The sequence below is a fragment of the Corapipo altera genome, unplaced genomic scaffold (assembly GCF_003945725.1).
Source record: "Corapipo altera isolate COAL_440 unplaced genomic scaffold, ASM394572v1 295, whole genome shotgun sequence".
Taxonomy (NCBI): domain Eukaryota; kingdom Metazoa; phylum Chordata; class Aves; order Passeriformes; family Pipridae; genus Corapipo; species Corapipo altera.
Window position 1 is genome coordinate 804,500 of NW_020884936.1, and position 18,147 is coordinate 822,646.

General features: G+C 37.0%; 1 protein-coding gene across 5 annotated transcripts in view; it reads right to left on the reverse strand.

Annotated features, from left to right (window-relative positions):
• CTNNA2 (catenin alpha 2) overlaps positions 1-18,147 on the reverse strand; it is a 505,236-nt gene that overhangs the window by 32,052 nt on the left and 455,037 nt on the right. For all 5 annotated transcript variants that reach the window (XM_027660541.1, XM_027660548.1, XM_027660542.1 and 2 more), the window contains 3 exons: positions 13,133-13,284; positions 5,711-5,824; positions 2,174-2,355 (listed from right to left, as the gene is read on the reverse strand). In XM_027660541.1, coding sequence (XP_027516342.1) covers positions 2,174-2,355; positions 5,711-5,824; positions 13,133-13,284 — 448 coding nt within the window. The remainder of the gene's footprint in view (positions 1-2,173; positions 2,356-5,710; positions 5,825-13,132; positions 13,285-18,147) is intronic.

Below are 18,147 nucleotides of genomic sequence, written 5' to 3' on the forward strand. Positions count from 1 at the left end.
TACTAATCAAATTGCTGCTGCTCCTGAGAATGGCTCAGTTGGAAGTGAGTTTAATTTCCTTTTTTTTTTTAATTTGAAAAATGATCAAACATAATGCTTTTAAAAAATTGAACCAGAAGAAATTTTTTTCTAAGCATAACATTTTCCTTTTTTCACAATCTATAATGCCAAGAATAACATGTTGAAACATATTTCCACTTTAATCTTCTTTCTATACTTCCATTTCCACCTTAAACAGATAATGAAATAAAAGTATCCCACTTCTGGTGAACTTAAACTGCAGAAAAGTCCTTCTTGGTGACCTCTTATGTTTCTACATTAATTACATGAGCAGATCTTGCTGTCACAAACTCCATGCATTTGAAAAATTATTCTATTTTAACACTGCTGAGGTTACAGTCAACCAGAAAGGTGTGATAGGCTTTGTTCTGTTTTAATGGAATATATTAAACAAGTTGTTATCGAATCTGATGCTGACCGAGGTGCACTTTGATTTTTTTTTTTTATTTACTTCAAATGTGACAGTAGTTTTCTCTCATTCTCTTATTAGTTCTGTTCTTTTGATGCTGGGAAATGTAATTACAAAACTTTCAATTCCATGATCAGTGTATCAAAGGTTGTCCAGGAGGTTGCATGAAATGTTCATATTCTGGGCTGTGTCTTTAGAACATCATTTCTTCCTTCCATGAAACACTGTTTGGGCAGTTTTTCATACTGTTTTTTTTTGGTCAGAAGGATCAGAGTCCCAAGACAATACAAATACATAAGTAATTCAGAATCCTGTAAAATATCACCCTTCACAGGAGGTTCTACCCTAACATTTGGTATCCAGGGGTGGTGAATCTACTGCAAAAAGAACAGCACAAACTGAGAGGAAAACAAGTAAGTGGAGAGAATGACAGCTTGGAGCAAGTATAGGAGTAATCCATTAAAGTAAGCAAACTTTCTGTGGGCATAATTAAATTTAAAATGGATAAAAATGTTAGCTGTTGCCTATTATCAATTAACTATCTATGCAAATAGTCAAGTTATTTGAAAATTAATGTTATTTATACACACTCCTTCTCTCTCTCTCTCTCTCTCTCTCTCTCTCTCAGGTATGTGTGAACTACAGGCTGTAAATGTAGAGACTGGCTCCTCTGATGTGGTTTGAAGGTTTCAGACACAAGGCATGAGATCAGCTGGAGATTAAGAAATCATAGAGTCACAGAAAGATTTGGGTTGGAAGAGACCTTAAAGATCATCCTGTTCCAACCCCCTGCCATGGGCAGGGACATCTTCCACTAGACCAGGTTGCTCCAAGACCAATCCAGTTTGGTCTGGAACACTTCCAGGGATGGGGCAGTCACAGCTTCTCTGTGGAACACAGTGAGATGAATAAATGGATGCTTTATTTTAATTCTAAAGGAAAACATGAAGATTTTTGTCCAGTTTTGGGCAATCACATTTTGACAGATACCATTGAAATGTTTCAACTCCCATTAAAAATAAACACCAAACAAAATTTAATTTATTATGATGATTTGTAATTCAAAGAATCTTGTAAAATGTTGTCCCTGGTGTGTTTAACACTATGACTACAGTTTAACAAAATAATTCTGTTTACATTATGCCATTAATGAATGGCCTTTTGATGCTTTCCAATTAGAGAAGAACAAGATATCAATACAGAAAAGAAATGAAAACAAAAAAACAGACTCCCATGGAATATTAGATCAAAACGGTTTCATTTAATTTGGAATTTTTTTTTTTGAAAGAAGTTCAGTGTTCAAAATCATATAAATAGTTTTGCCATTATTTTTGATTGACACAAATTGCAGTGAAATGTTGAAAGTTCAGAGAGGCACATGCATTTAGATGGGTACTAAACGAAATGTCAGTGGAGTGTCTGTAAGGTCACAGACTAACTTTGCTGCTGAAATTCAAGATGATCTGCAACTAAAAGAGATTCACAAACAGGACAAAAAACTTCATGTGGTTAATCCTGTTTGGAGAAATATCCAGAGCTGTTGTGCGTAGAGAACTAAACAACACATCCCACTGTATATGATGTGTGTTACTTGGCTTTGCACCTCCAAAAATGCAGGAAATCATCTCAACAGGCTACAAATCGAACAGAAAAGAAAAGATGTGGCATATCTGGACTCCTCAGTGCAGGTTATTTTGTCCTTACCTAGTGAAGTCTGTCATTTCCATCATGATCATGCACATCTGCTTTGCCAGCACAATGATGTCATTACCACTGTCATCCCACTTTGCCACCTCTGCATCCAGTTTGCTCTTCTCTTGGTGGAATATCTCTACCTGCTCAGCAATCTTAGCCTTCTCCTCCTGGGGAAGCTGAGCCATGATAGCCTAGAGAAAAAGCAGAAGTTGGGCATGAAAAAAGGAAGCCAGAAACTTGACATTTCCAGTGGTCCAAATGGCAAGCAGAGCTTCAGTTGCTTTACACGGGAGTTGAAGATGCCAAGCAAAATCCAGGAAGCATTTGATTTCTGTTAGGACAGGCAAAGCCAAAATCCACAGCATGTTTATAGCTCTTCTTACACCTTCAAGATGATAAAAATTATATGACATACAGATTATTCACCAGTTGATACAGGAGGATTAAATTCCTATTAAATCTTAACTTCCAGGAAGAATAAAATGAAGGACATTTATGGGAAAAGGCAGACTGAATTGCCAGTGTCTCCCCTAGTCTCATTCTCTGTCAGAAATCCAAGTTTCTGATTAACCCAACACTAAAATAAGCTATGACATGCAAGATAATACATTTCCCAGTGATTTGTAACAAACATGTCTTTTAATGATATTTAGTGTTCTGTCTCTTGGACAATATGCAAAAAGGCACTACACAGGTTGGTACTAATCTGCCTCGACATCAAGAAAGCAGAAAGTTCCCTGCCCTCTCAAAAAAAAAAAAGAAAACCCAAACCAAAACCCTAAAAAACTATAATAATTACTTTTGAAGATCAAATGGACACTTCTAATAATGATTTCCAAGTTAAGTCACTATTTGGCTTTAGGGGTTCTGAAGACCACATTATGCATTTAATGGGGTGTGACACATATTTAAGTGTCATTACATTTTTTTCTTGTTTATGTCACTTTCAATCAGCTGAAGTCTTTTTTCTACATATTCTTAAAATGCTCTTGGCTTTTAAAAGTTCATAATTGACCTTTTCCAAAACTGAAATGAAAAAGGGTTATAAACACTAGATCAGAAAATGAGAAATTTGCAAGTTAATCAAATTAAAATTCAACACGAGTTTTAATTAGGTCTTATCAATGTAACTCAGCAGTTTCAAATGTTAGAATAAAAGTTCTTTCACAGAAAAATGCTGTGTAAGTCAAGTCAATAAATAAATAGATAAAATACACATAAAACCCTAGAACTGATGAATTAACTAAAGAGAACATGATAGGAGTGGTAAAATTTGGGAAGTGGATCTGAATGTCTTGCCTGCCGTTTCTTTTGGTGGTAGCTTCACCTGCACACGCTTTAAACTGGTATACAGTGTTTTAATATTTCTGTTCCAGCTGGTGAGGTGCTTTCAAAGCAGCCATATCCTACAGCAAATGCAACTCATTCATTCCAGTTTTATTTCCACTGAAGGCCAACACAAGCCTTTCTACTGAAATACTAACAGCTTTATGGAGTAAACATATTAAAGAAATCCATTACATTCCACAAATAAAAATGTTTTGAATATTTTCTGCAGAAACGGTTCAAATAAGATACTCTTCCACTTAGCAGAATCATTTCAATGAGTCACTGCAGAGTGTGGAATGGGCAGCTTCTGCTTAGCATGTTTTCCTTTTAGGTTTTTGTCATTTGTTGCTTCCTCTGACATATTGCAATCTATGTTATTCAGGAACTGTCCTTATAATGTATTATGTTTATACAGTGTTTGCAGCTGATCAAAGCAGAAGGTTTTAAGTGCAGCAATAAGAATAACTGCAATAAATGTAGTAGAATTTAAGACTCCTAAGTCCCTAGGTGAACTCAATTCTTAGTAAAAAATTACTGCAGTCTTTACTTGGTTTTCAGATCAAGAAAAGATGACATGCTACCAGTCCAAAATGTAGCCAAAAAATGGAAAAGACTATGAAATTTGATAGAATACTCTGTACTGTACCTCAATTCTGCTGTACCTGAAACTTACTTTAGTAGTCAAGTCTTTAAATATAACAGAAAGCACTTTATGCTTTTTAAAATATAAAAATCACAAAAGATAGTCATCTCCCTCCAGAACACAGTTCTGTCATCCTTCTCAGAGTGAGATATCCAGGTATCATTCTGAAATTCTTGGTACTGCATGGTTTTCACTGTCAGTTCCTGGTCACTCAGCTCTCTGGGATGGGACCCACAATCCATCTCTCTTCATGTAGATTGAAATGAATATATGTATTATGTCCTTGTGATTTAGTGATAGAAATACAGCTTTTCTGATACATGGTATGATTTATTTACCATCTGTGTTCAATATTCATGGAAATTAAGACAAAAAGAAGCTCATTACACTGGTTCCATGTCTCACATTTCTCCCATACTTTTAAGTAACCTTCTTTTAGATTTGTGTAACTCTTCTGTTTCTTTTCAGGGTGTAAAATCTTTATGCTAAGTTCCAACATACTCTGAGTCCTAGAGCAGCTAAAAACTCCTCTGTCCTGCTGCTCTGAATTAATTTTTCAAAGCATCATTGCCTTTTGATCTTTAGGTTCTCAGCCCTAAAAATCCTCTTCCAGAATCCAAGGTAAGAAATACCCATTCCAGCTACCAGCTTTTGCTAGTGTTTGTTTAAGTGTGTGAGGATACATCAGAAGAAACCACAGACTTGTGTGAAACAGCCATGGAAATCATTCAGGTAAGTCCCAGTTCCCCACTGCTTCTCTGCTGGAAAATGTTTAAGGCTTATTTTTTAAACTCTCTTTCCAGTCAAATATATTTTCACGATGTCATTTTTCCCTCCAATTATATTGTGATGGGTTTTTTAATAATCTGATATGAGCAGCCTATTCACTATGAAGTAAACATTCATCAGAGGGTGGCATAATCCTGAGTGTTAACGGGAATATTCCTGAGTGTTAACGGGAATATTCCTGAGTGTTAACAAACTTCACTTCCCCAGCACCTGTGACCCCTGAAGCACTCATCAGCTTCATTTGCAATCCCCGTGCACAAGCCGAGGTCGCAAATCACAATGACTGGAGTTTATCATGATGTAATTACCCTGGCAAAATTACATTGACTCAGTAGCAAATGTCTTCAATTACAATTAAATTACAGGGACTACTCGGTAGCTTAAACAGACCTTCTTGACAGGTTTGCACACTGGGAAACATGACTAATGTAAGATTTCTCTGGATACAGCACATGGTGCCCTGATGGGATTTTTTTTTTTTTTTTTTAAATTGGTGACTACTCCCACGGACTTCAGCACATTCCAAACTTGCAAAGCCTCCTCTTACAGCAGTAGCTGGAGCAAACAGCTGACACAAGGCACCACAAAAGCCTCAGGAAGATCATTCAATGAAATCAGTGCTACTCCAATAGGTGCGACACGAACTTTCATCACTTGGGTCAGGTTGGTTCTGTCCTTTCTTAAATGACCCTGAAGATTGGAAATCACTGCCTTTACTTTCTGAGGCACAGCTTTTTATTGGTGGCTATACAGACATTAATGTTTTATGTGGGGTTTACACTCACCCTGGCACTCTGGCCAGCAATAAGCTGGTCATCCTCAGTCTGTACACTTGTTCGGCTGCGAACGTCATAATCTTCCTGCTCGAAGTCTGAATCATCCTCCAGCTCTTCAGGGGTCTAGAGAGAGAGAGACAGGGAGAGAAGGCCAAAGAGAGGAGATGACAAGCTTAGAAAGAATACAGAAAAAGTCCTATGCACAGTAAGCTCTTATTTCATCGATCCCTTGCCCAGGAAATGCTGTTCTGTTTCCCTTTTAAATGAACTTGTCTGCCCAAGCAGTCAGGAACTGAAATTGAATTGTCTTAAAAATTAAGTTGTTTCAGCTCTAGTTTTCTTTACAAATAACATTTGTCATTACCTTGCCACAACTTTTCTTACTGCAATTTCTCTTAACTCTGTTAACATGATGAATGCAGTTCCAGGAACAAATATCCTTTGGAAACACTAACAATCAGAATGCTGTATTTCAAAATAATGTTATTTCTTATATAAATGGACACTAATACTATTATATTACTGGAAGCTACATGTAATCTTCAAAAGAGAAAGTAAATATCTGGGAAAAAGCAACTGACATCCTGGAAGAAAAATTTATCAAAACAAGTAAGAGATTTCCCATTAAAAGAAATTGTAAATTATGTCAACTGGTTTTCAAACAAATATAAAGTTTATAACCTGTGTTATCTTGTTAAGTCACATGGTTCTTTTCAGATACAAGGCTTTGGAATTTGACTCATCCCCTGACTGAAACCATGTTACCTCCATTGCTGGTGCTGCAAATGGTGTGAGGGTCTCTAAGCAGATTGGTTAAATCTAGTTACATATATGCAGGCTTCAGGTTGTTTAAAATTTCAGAGGGAGGGAGGAAAAAAAAAAAATAACTGATGGATATGTTTATTTGGGCTTTTTCTTCTTCTAGCAAAAAATTAGCAGAAAAAAATTTCCTTATGTATATACAGAGAGACAGTATAATTAAAATCACTATTTCGTACCATATTTATTATAGATGGTGCAAAAAAAAAAGAGTCTTCAGAAAGAAGATCATATTCCATTTTATGACTGAATAGCCTCTAGTACAACATGAGTAACTTCTGTAGGTACAATACAGGATAATGGTGATAGAAGAAGAAGATCACAGTAACTGTATCACCTTACTGGATACCCCCGTGTGCCCCCAGTGTCAATCTCGAAGGCCATTACAGAAGAAATCATCCATGCTGGCATTCCATGCTTGGAGGCAACGTCAAGCTTTTTAGCAGAGGTGCTAATCATTGCCAGTTGTCATTACAGCTCTGTCTTGAAGATGCTCAGTCACTAGGAACCGCTCCAAACCCTCTAACATAACGTGGAGAAGTCTTTTGGCGGTGTTTATATTCCAGCCTGGCTTCCAACGTGAAGTGCACATCACTGTTTGGAGCTGCATGGTGAAGTGCACATGATGGGGAGAGTAAAACACAGCCATCTTCATTTGGCTTGAAGAGTATGAATTAAATATGTGTTTTGATGCTGAGTGCTGGAGGAAGAAATAACCAAGTGTGACAGTGTGGTAATGGAACTCAGACCGTGTCTCTGAAGAAAGACATGTACAAACAGTGTGTGTAACAGGACAGACAGCACGAGAAGTTTAGATGAGAAATGAATTTATCTTCTCTCTACTGGCACAGGAAAAACAGAAAGATTGGTACCCATCATTAAAATGACCAATGGTCTTCTTTTCCAATCACCTTTAATCACTTTATTTTCTCTGCTCAGCTGCCTGAGGTCAGGGTGTGAACTTAAAATCTGTCACAAACAAACAAGCTACAAAGAGAATCGTACAACTCCCTGAGCAAAGTGAGTATTTTCTATCATAGGGCTCTGCCTGCACTTTCCTGTGACAAAGAGGAATAGGGTAGAGAGCTTCAACCCCTTCTTCATAAACCAGCTGGCATCCTCCAAGTCCATTCAACTACCCAGTTTCACTGGTCATTGTAACACCTGTATCCTTTCACCCCCAAATATCCTCCTCTTAGTTTCTTCTATCTCCACTTTTATAAATAAGAATACAAAAAAATAAATTGCAGCCCTCCTCCAGGCTTTCATAGTCAGACTTCAGTAAAGTAAGGGTGTAACATTCAAAATACACGTCTCAACACTGTAACCAGTAAGGACATCCATGAGGATGTCCCTTAAAAAGCAAAAATATTCTGAAAATTCTATTCAAGGATTTACTCTTAAAGAAAGATTCAGAAAAAAATGTATTGCTGTTGTTGTTTGACACTCCTAACATTAACATTTGTGGTCTTTCAAAGACTGAAATTTAATGGGTATAGATGTTGAACTTGGAGAAAATGTAGTGTAAACCAAAAGGACCAGTAATGCAACTGTTATTAATACACTCCAAGCAGAAGACATCTCCATATTTCTCTTCTGTACATGTGAATATAATTCAAAATGATCTTTCAGATTCATTTCACTCTCTTTAAGTTTTTAAGTGTGGTGAATTTAACATCCTCATTTTCTTCCCCAGATAGTTACATTTTTCATTGAGGGGAGGGACTGGAGTCTGCCTGATGCCATTTCAAACATCTTCATGCTTTTCAGCCTTGCACCATTGCTTTGTTTTAGCTGATCTCTTGGAGACACAGCCCACATAGAATAGAATCTCCCTTTTGTTTAGACACAAAGGTATAAAAAGAAATATTGAAGTTCCTTGACTTAAAGACTTCTACTCTTAGCAGGGCCTTCTAAACGCACCATAACAACTCTAATTTTTGTGTACAACTAACAGGACCTTGGTATTTAAAACCTAGTTTCCACGACAGCAGAGTTTGAAACTCAGTTTTTCTGATTTAGAGGATGGAAGGACTGAATCCATCTTGCAGACACATGGACTTACGGTCACACAAATGTAGGAAACATGGATTTGAGACTTGTTTCCAAACAAAACCAACAACCTCCAGTGGCAGGAGAAGCTACAGTAATTTTCAAAACTAATAGATTTTATGAGCTGACTGATTTCAGCAGAAAACTGGGCCATTTTCATCATTTTTAGTCTGTCTGGTTTGTAGCACAGGCCATAAGACTTCCCAGGACAACTTCTTTTTCAAATAGAGTATCTCTACTACACAAAGAGCATTCTTCATTCATCTCATTCAGATGAATTCTGCCAGTGAAGAATATTCTTTCACAATCCCAGATAAATCACCCAGTAAACACATACTTTCTCTTTTAAGATGTATGTTTTATTTCTAATATGAATATGGTGACTTTTAACTTCCAGACACTGGAATATTTTGTTTAAATATCTCTCTGACTGTGAGAGTAAAGAGCTTGCTCCAAATAAAATACCTTCCATCACTATATTTTTTTTTCTTTTGTGATTGCTGTATAAAAATGTGAATTATACAAGTATAAGTCATAAAATGGCATATATATGCAGATTTATAAATGCTATTTGTTTCATATTTCACCAACTCAAATATACACGATGAAGATAGAAACCCCACTATGCTACACTGCTGTATGCACTTAGAAATTGTAAGATGCAATTATAAGAATTTCAACACTGTGAACACCAAGTCAACCTAACCTTGTAATGAGAGGAAAGACTGAAAAGATGAAAAAATACTCCCCCATTTTTTACCAGAAAAACGCCCTTTAATTCTAAAAGATAAGGAGAAAAAAAAAAAGTAGACCTTATAATATACTTTTATATCCAACTCCACACTCATTTGTTTTGGTACAATTGAAGCTTGAGTGATTCAGGTGAAAGCAGTACCTGAGTGCCTAAGTCAGAGAACCTCTCTCACTGCAGGTCTTCGGTTGTTTAATGATTTACAGTAAATCTAACACTTCAAATTCAGTCTGAGAAGCAGCAGGCAGTCAATGCAGACAGTGGACCCCATAACACCCTTTGGCTGTTTCAAAAGATGATGGGATTCTGCATCAGATCCAGTTTTCCAGAGGACCTGAAAAGTTACAGCACTTTGGGTTTCTCCACAGTGGCTGCCCCACAGGTGATGATGGCTAAACCTCTACTGACAAGTGTGGAAAGAGTGGAAGGGCATTAATACATCCAAACAGTCTGGGGATAAGGACCCCACACTGCCCTCATTCCATTTTTATTCAGACTCATTGTAGTCTTCTCTCATGGACTGAAAGTCCCTTAAAGATAGAACAGAAATGCAGTTAATCATAGAATTGTAAAATAGAACACCCTGAGTTGGATCCACAAGGATCATCGAGTCCAACTCCTGGTTCTGCACAAGACAGGCCCCCAAAAAATCCCACCATGTGCCTGAGAGCATTTTCCAAATGCTTCCTGAACTCTGTCAGCCTTGGGGCCATGGCCAGTTCCCTGGGGAGCCTGTTCCAGTGCCTGACCACCCTCTGGGTGAAGAACCTTTTCCTGATATCCAACCTAAACCTCTCCTGACACAACTTCAGGCCATTCCCTCGGGTCCTAAGGTGCTCACAGAGCACATCCTCCCAAAGCATCAAGTTTCTGTGCTCTAAGATTACTCTGTAAAATGAACAAAAATACAGCAAGAAGGAGCACCTGGAGATTGGCTCCAAAAATGCACTCCTGACCCAAACAGATGTAACACTGAGGTTAATGTAGATGCCACTAAAGGCAAGGTTTCTAACAGCAAAGGCCATGTGTGAAAAGAGCAAACTGGCCTCAGAGAGACATAAAAATGAGAAAAGGTGCCATTGTGATTCCTCCTAACTGCAGAGAGGGTTTCTATCTAATAACTGAGGGAATTTCATAAACAGCTGTGAAAAAACAAAGTGTAGTTTAATCCCTACACAGTAATAGAAAAGATGTCGGAATGAAATTATTATTTTCTATTTTATTTTTCGGTTCTATAATTAGACTCTTAAATTCATTTATACTACTTCTTAAGTTGTGGAAGGGATTATTTCTTCTGTGTAGTTCATAATAACAGTCCTCAGTGAAAAAATGAGTCTCCTTTCTCCTCCAGAGGGAAAATAAATTCTCCCCTTGTGAAAGAAAAAGAGAAGAACAGAGATTATCCTCCTTTCCTTCAGCTTACCAAAAGTAATAATACCAACCAAAATTAATTTAAAAAGTGGTTTTATTTACTCTATGAAATGAGAGAATCATCTCAGATAAATTCAATCTTTCACGGCTTGCACACAAACAATCACTACCTGAAAATAATTGTGTCAGATGCTCTAAAAAGTCTGCAAGGTCAGGTTTTTGGGGTTTTTTTTAATAATTCTTCGAGAAGTTTTATAACCTGAATTAAAGGGGTGCATGAGATTTGATAGATTATTAGATAAAAATATTCTAAAAACTTTCTTCTATAGCTTAATGCCTCACCCTTTAATTATACATTCCATTTCAGGGTGACATGTTCAGATGGGAATGAGTATCTCAAAGTGAAACTAATTTTGTTTTCTACAGAGAATAAGGTTCTGATTCAGCAAACTCTGGTCTGTGTAAGCTTATATATGTGGATTTTTCCAGTTAACTCACAAGGATAATGAGTCCATTTATGTGCTTTAGTTCTCTGCCTGGGTATGGAGTACTACATTTAGCTCCATAAATACATTAATTGTCTGAATGCAAAAATAAATCTTCCTAATCTGGGTAAGCAGAATTCATTAACTCATATCATACAACGAGTGGAAAGTAGTAGCAATACAATTGCAAAAGTAACTTGGGAGGACTGCAGAGCCTGCATGCTGATCAGCTTTCCAAGTAAACAGAACAGTAAGGCAGAAGTGAAATAAGTGAATGTGCCTCCAGAATTTAAAATGGTGCTTTGTGCTTAGCAGAAACATCTCAACAGGACAGTCTCATGGTAACCTCTCAGGGACAACTCTGATGTACAGGAGGGTGCTGGAAGACAGAACTCTGCGCAGAGGATGGGAAAGTGTGTTTCTATAGGAGATCCCACCTGATGGTTGTGCCACACGAAGCGATTTCAAATGACTAAAGAAGACTCAAATGTGCTAAGAAGTGGTTCTTGTCCTAAGAGAAGTTTGGAAACTGTTGTTACAGACTAAGGAACTGGATAATCAGGGAGGGAAAATGGAGATCCTTTGTTATGCAGATCTTTCATTTCATAGAACCATAGAATCATAGAATGGTTTGGGTTGGAAGGGACCTTAAAGGCCATCCAGTCCCACCCCCCACCATGGGCAGGGACACCTTCCACTAGCTCAGGTTGCTCCAAGCCCTGTCCAACCTGGCCTTGGACACTTCCAGGGATGGGGCAGCCACAACTTCTCTGGGCAAACTGTGCCAGGGCCTTGACACTCTCACAGGGAAGTAATTAGAGTAAAGATTTCCATCCTAGTCCAGAAGAGTTGCCAATACTCTGATGCTGCAGACCCAGAAACAGGATGGTTTTGCCCCTGTCATCAGTCATGACTGTAATTCAGGCTACCCGAGATGAGCACTGGGAATGAGAATGGAATTTATGTTTCACAGTTATAAAATTAAGCCTGTCAAAAGCTTTTTCTGTAAATGTTAATACATAGTGAGAGATGACTAAAATGAAGCTATTTTGGAGTGCTCCAATTGCCTGAAGTCTTACATTAGAGCCATAATACACTCCCAACCACAAGTGTATGTTACCTGTTTGCTCAAAGGGATGAGTTGGTGTTTTAGCCCTGTTATTTGCTTCATAAGAAATAAAAATCCTCTAGATTTTCTCCCCAGCTTTATGTGTATGTGGTTCTCATTAGGGCAGATTCTAGGTAATTTGGGTTTCAAATAACAGTTTCAGTTGCTGAAGACATGTCCAAACTAGGTTTGGTTTGCTGTTTTTATGTTTCAAGTCTTTGACTGCAGACTACAGTGAAAAGCAACACACACCTACTCTCATAATAATGATGTTGTTCTGTGGTTTCTTTTATTTATTTGTTTGTTTTATTAAAAGATGTCTAAGCAAATTGAATCAACTGGTTAGTCAACACTGAAATGACACATTTATACCTGAATAAACATTCAAAACCATCCCTGCAGAGGCTTACTGGAGCAGCAAGATAATTTATTTATTCATTTAGATTTTAACCAGACCTACCTCACATCCTAGGCAGCACACACATATTAGGAAAAGAACCCAAATAAACAAAACAACAAAAATCTACACAAACTTTGAAGACCTTGGGAAATTAATTCTATTACTATGGAAACAGTAATGAAGTTTGCATCTATTGGCAGTTGCAACCAAATCTTCTCCGAGGTGATTAACATATTAATTGTGGTTCATCTACGAAAACAACCTCATCTCTTTATCTACTAATTCTTTTTTGTTGCATATACTTTTGTTTCGCGCTTGTTTCAATATCAAGCTTTTCTGGCTTATTACAACGCAAGGTCGATTCCAAGAAGCTTTTCTGTTTCTCTCATCCAACATGATACTTCCCTGCCAGTCCCAAATTTTACTCCCCGGGTGCTTCACATACCCTTATCATCAGAACAGCTTTCCTGATGTCACGAACTCCGTCGTAAACCAGGCGGGAGGCGTCGATGAACTCGTTCTCCTCAAACGGCTGGGGGACGTTGGCGCTCAGAGCTTCAATGGCAACCTCCACTTGCTCAGCAAAACGCGGCATAACTGGGTCAAACACAACGAAAGGAAGATTAGACACCTTCTTTCATGACCATTCTCCCCCTGCTCTCGGGCAGAGACACTTCCCACCAGATGTGGGACGCGCTGTTCTTACAATTCCAAGACACGGGAAGGCTCGTGGCATGGGTTTGTACCGATGCTGCACATGCAGGGCTCTGGCACATTTTCTGGCAGCAGAAAAATAATGGTCTTCGCATTCTCTCCCCCAGTTGCACAAGAAAGAATGGAAAGCTTCCTTTAAAAAGCGTGATTTACTAACTTTTAAAAGACTGCGAGACACCTGAGCAATCAGTTAAGTACGTTTAAAAGCTTTACAACTTGGAACGAACAGAGTACATATTTATATCAAGTGATCAAAGCAAACTGTAGCCATTATGCCCACTCTTTTAGAGAACTAACTGTAGTCTAGCTCATACTGAATAATAATAATTATATAAAGGACGAAATGCAAAATCAAGCATATTACTTCTGAGAAGGTACTTAACTGAAACTTTTGTTTCTTCGCTATCATCATGTATATAATACAAAAAATAGTCATAGATATTAGCTAACAGTATTATAAACTGTGGTATGAACTTTTTAATACATAGCTTAAAGCAATTATTACTTCTGTAAATAGTTTCAGGGCATTCCTTGAAGTAGCAAGAGGCTTTTCTCCAAATTTTGTGCAGGATTCCTTTGAAGGTAAAATCACTTTCTGCACATCATGTTTGCAAAAATCTTCCCCAAATCAGTCCTCTAACAACTTACAGCCAAATCCTACACTCCTGTACTTATTAACACCTCTACAAAATTTTAAACTTAATATTGGAGGAAACCTGGATTCACTAGAAACCTGGATACAAAATCCAGTGGGATTAACTTTAAAGAATTCAAGGAACTTGGGTCAAGCTTGATTTATAAATAGACATCTTTACATTATATTCATGTCATTCTTAATCTAGCATTTAGGTATCTAAATCATGAACCACTGGCTTTACTATTTTGGCAGTATAATTGGAAGAACAGGGAAAGATGATTCCTAAATCACTCAGTTGCCTTTTTTGTTGCTAAAATATTACCTTTCCGGACTATCTTTTCCCTAGACCCTATTTTTAATGCACTTCTTGGTAACTTGAACACAACTGATGAATACAAAGGGGAATTTCCAGTGTTATTTTCATCCAGAGCAGTGACAATCTTTCCTAGGAAGGAAACTTTCACTGTTACATGAAACCACATTTTCTTCTTGACTGAATATCCTTAAATTTATTTTAATCATAATGAAAACCACATTTTATGCATCTTACTTACTATCTGGTTTAAAGTAAAAATCACAAAAAAACATGATTCAAGAATAGTTTACATTATGAAGAACAAGTGGCAGCAACCATGAGCTCAAACTTGCTGTTTCTGGCACTCAAGTATTACTCACTGGATATTAATGGAGAACCCTTTAAAGTTCAAGATACAGTGATTCAAATCTTATTTATGTGTATACACACACACACACATATATATATACACATATATATATTTGTTCATGAACACAGATGAAAGAACAAAATTGTATCTTCCATGAAGATAATATTCAGTATGTGCTTGGTATATATTGAAGAAAACAGGAAAAAGTGGCAGCAACAATAGACTTTAAAAAAGTAAACATTAACAAAATATTACCAGGCAGAGGGGAAACATTCTAATTAGAAAAGAAGCATAAGAGAGCTGGAAGTTTTGGGAAGAATATTAATAAGTGCATATATCAAATTATCTTAATTAATAGAACACTTGAAAGTGTAGTAGGAGACTAATATGAGTGCATAAGGAAGTCTTTAGACTGATTATCAAAAAGCAATCATTCAAAATACAATGAAAAGAAGTAAACCTAAAGAATAAAACAGAAATTATTTAGGGTCATAGGGTAAAACAAGTGAGACTAGAGATGCAATAATGACAACAAAAAGGAGGTAAACCCCCTAATATTTAGGGTTAAATTAAATTTAACCTTAAATTTCTGTCTAGAATTTCCTATCTAGCAGAGGTGGTCAGGTATTTGATATAATTAATAGCAGATGCTACAGACCAGAATTAGGAATGGGCAGTTTGGAGAACATCTACATTAATATAAGGAAATTTATGTTTTACATATGTCTTCAAGCTATCAGAGCATGGTAAAATTTACCCTGTAGTTCTTAAGAAAAAATAAAAACAATTTATGAACCATCTTTTAGAACTCAAGAAAAACAGTAACAGTGAAAATACCAGGGATTTAGAAAAAGAAAAAAGGAAGCATATACCTATTATTATAAAGCTAGAGAAAAAAGGAAGGGGGATTTATAGAATATTCAACATAATTTTAGTACCCAGAAAGAAAACGAAACATAATGCAGAGCAATTAATTTTTAATTATCTTGTAAATAATGAGCAGATGTTGGACAGGCAAAGGATTTGTCAAAACAGGTTGCACCAAACTTTTACAATCTTTTCCTTGACAGGGCAGGTATCAGTGGTGGTGGGGAAGCAGATATGATACAGCTTGACTTTGGTAAAGTCTTTGCAATGGTCACCTGGGGTGTTCTTAGAAACAAAACAAGGGAAATGCAAACTAAATCACTTTAAGATGGAAAGTTAGATTTTATTAATTTTCTTGAATTAACTTGACCACACGTGTTACCACAATGACTTCCACTGGGTGTGGAAGCCTCTTCCACCCGTTCTGACTTTGCAGAGCTGGCTATAATTTAGTCCTTAATTTACATTGCTACACGTGACCATTATCTGCTCTTTCAAAATGGAAATAGCTATTAAACTACTTTATGAATTGCTTGCTTGCCAACTGCATTTTTACATCAGTGCTCACTTTTGATTAGACAAGCAAGAAAAAACATCTTAAACTAATAAGATGCTATTACTTACAGCTTCTCCATGCATATGTGGCCATTTAATGCAGTAAAGTTTTTGAAAATTGAGTTAAAAACTGTATTATTCTCCAGTTAAGGTTATTGAGCTCCATGACAAAAAACCTCCAGTCCTTCTTATCTATCATTTCCTGTACAACGAAGGATATTCTTATCCCAATAGCGAAAGAATTACAAGTAAAATTCAGGCAAAGGCACGAACCTGTATCTGGAGTTAAAGCTTGCAAATGCATCAGATAGAGAATGATTCATTTATTATGCACAGAGACATTGGCTATGAATTTTAGATTCAGAAGCAAATCAATACTTCTGGGGAAAAATTAAACATTGGTTTCGTAGCTTGAGCCGTGGCCTTGAAAACAGTTATGCATATGCTTAGACTGAAAAATGTGAGCCATTAACATCTCTGGGCCTAACTACATGAATTAATTAGGCACCTGCAAAAATGTTGACAGAATCAGGTCCCAAGTTAATAGCAACACTTCTAATTTACTGACTTTGTCATTCCAACAAATAAAGATTTTAAAGCTTTTCTGTGGATGAGTTTTCAATGGCAGAGAAAGTAAGATCACTGCCAACAAAATGTAGGTTGAATGGCTGCTGGAGAAAAACTGGGAATCAGCAAAGTTAAAATTACTTCCATTTTATCAATTGATTAATTCTTTTAAATTATATAATTTTTGCTATCAGCATAATACAAAACTAGCACAACAATTCATGCCTTGATAAACTTGTATTTTTTGGTGAACCAATGTGTCCCACAAAGAAAATATTTTCTCTAAAGCTCTTCTTGTTCTTCTCCCACTCATCCATATCTCCTACATATTAAAATTATCAAGTAATTATCTGTTTTCTAAAAATATATTCCCTATTGCCCTTTTCTTGTATAGCAATCAGTTTGTACTGCAATTTTTGTACTTAAAAACATGGTTGCAAATTTTGTTTAGTGGTATGGGAACAATAAGATCACTGACAGGGAAATGTTAGGTTATGTAATAAAATTATTGAGATAAAAATTTTAAAATGTTTGGGCGTTACTGTTCACAGCATTAGAACAAAAAAGTTTCATTAATATGCAAGATTAAATGATTGCCTCGCTAATTTACTGCACTTTTATGGCCTTATTATTTAGGAACTTGAATTCTTGAGAATCTTAAGTAGATGTGAATGTTCAGAAATATAGAAAGGGATAATTAAGACACAAAAAAAAGCAATAAAGGTCAAGGACCCTCCAGGTGCACGAGTTACTAATTCTTAGTAGCATCGATGGGAGTCAGGAAACTTGGCCTGCTTTTGTCCTACTTCATACACCTGAAAGTTATAAATCTGTTTCCCTTTACCAAGCAGAAAGGAAGAGATGTTTCCACGAGACAATTAATCACACCCACTTTAAGAAAGCAGTTAAAGCTCAACTGGATCAAATTCTGGCATTCCTCTGCCCACTGAGTAGAGAGGGAGGTCAGGTGTTTGGCTTAGAGCAGATGTCTGCTTTGCACAACCAAATTTAGGCATAAAAAATCCCATTCATGCACCAAATCCTAGAACAGTTTTGACTCTTAATCAGGAGGGTTCTGGCTGAGCAAGACATTGCTCCTTCCCATCCAAATCTCACTGGAACTGAAGGGTTCCCAGAGGTCTCATCTTTGGGGTATTTTTCTGGCCAGAAGACTATTTCTGAATGGCATCAGCAGAGCTGTTTCTTAGAGCTTCATTTTAAAGAGACAAGCAGCTGCTCCACTCTCTCTAGTATCCAGGAATTTGGATCCAAGGGGATCACTTTTCTCAAAGACTGGGGGTTGTTCCCTAGAGCCAGACTATCCCCAGACAAACCAGAGAAGTGACTGATCTCCTACACCCTGCTGTGTCCATCTCTGCCCTCTGGCTAACTCCTGGTAGCTCTGTATTCATTTAAGCATTTGTAGTTGTCCTTCAGAAATTTGATTTTCCCCTA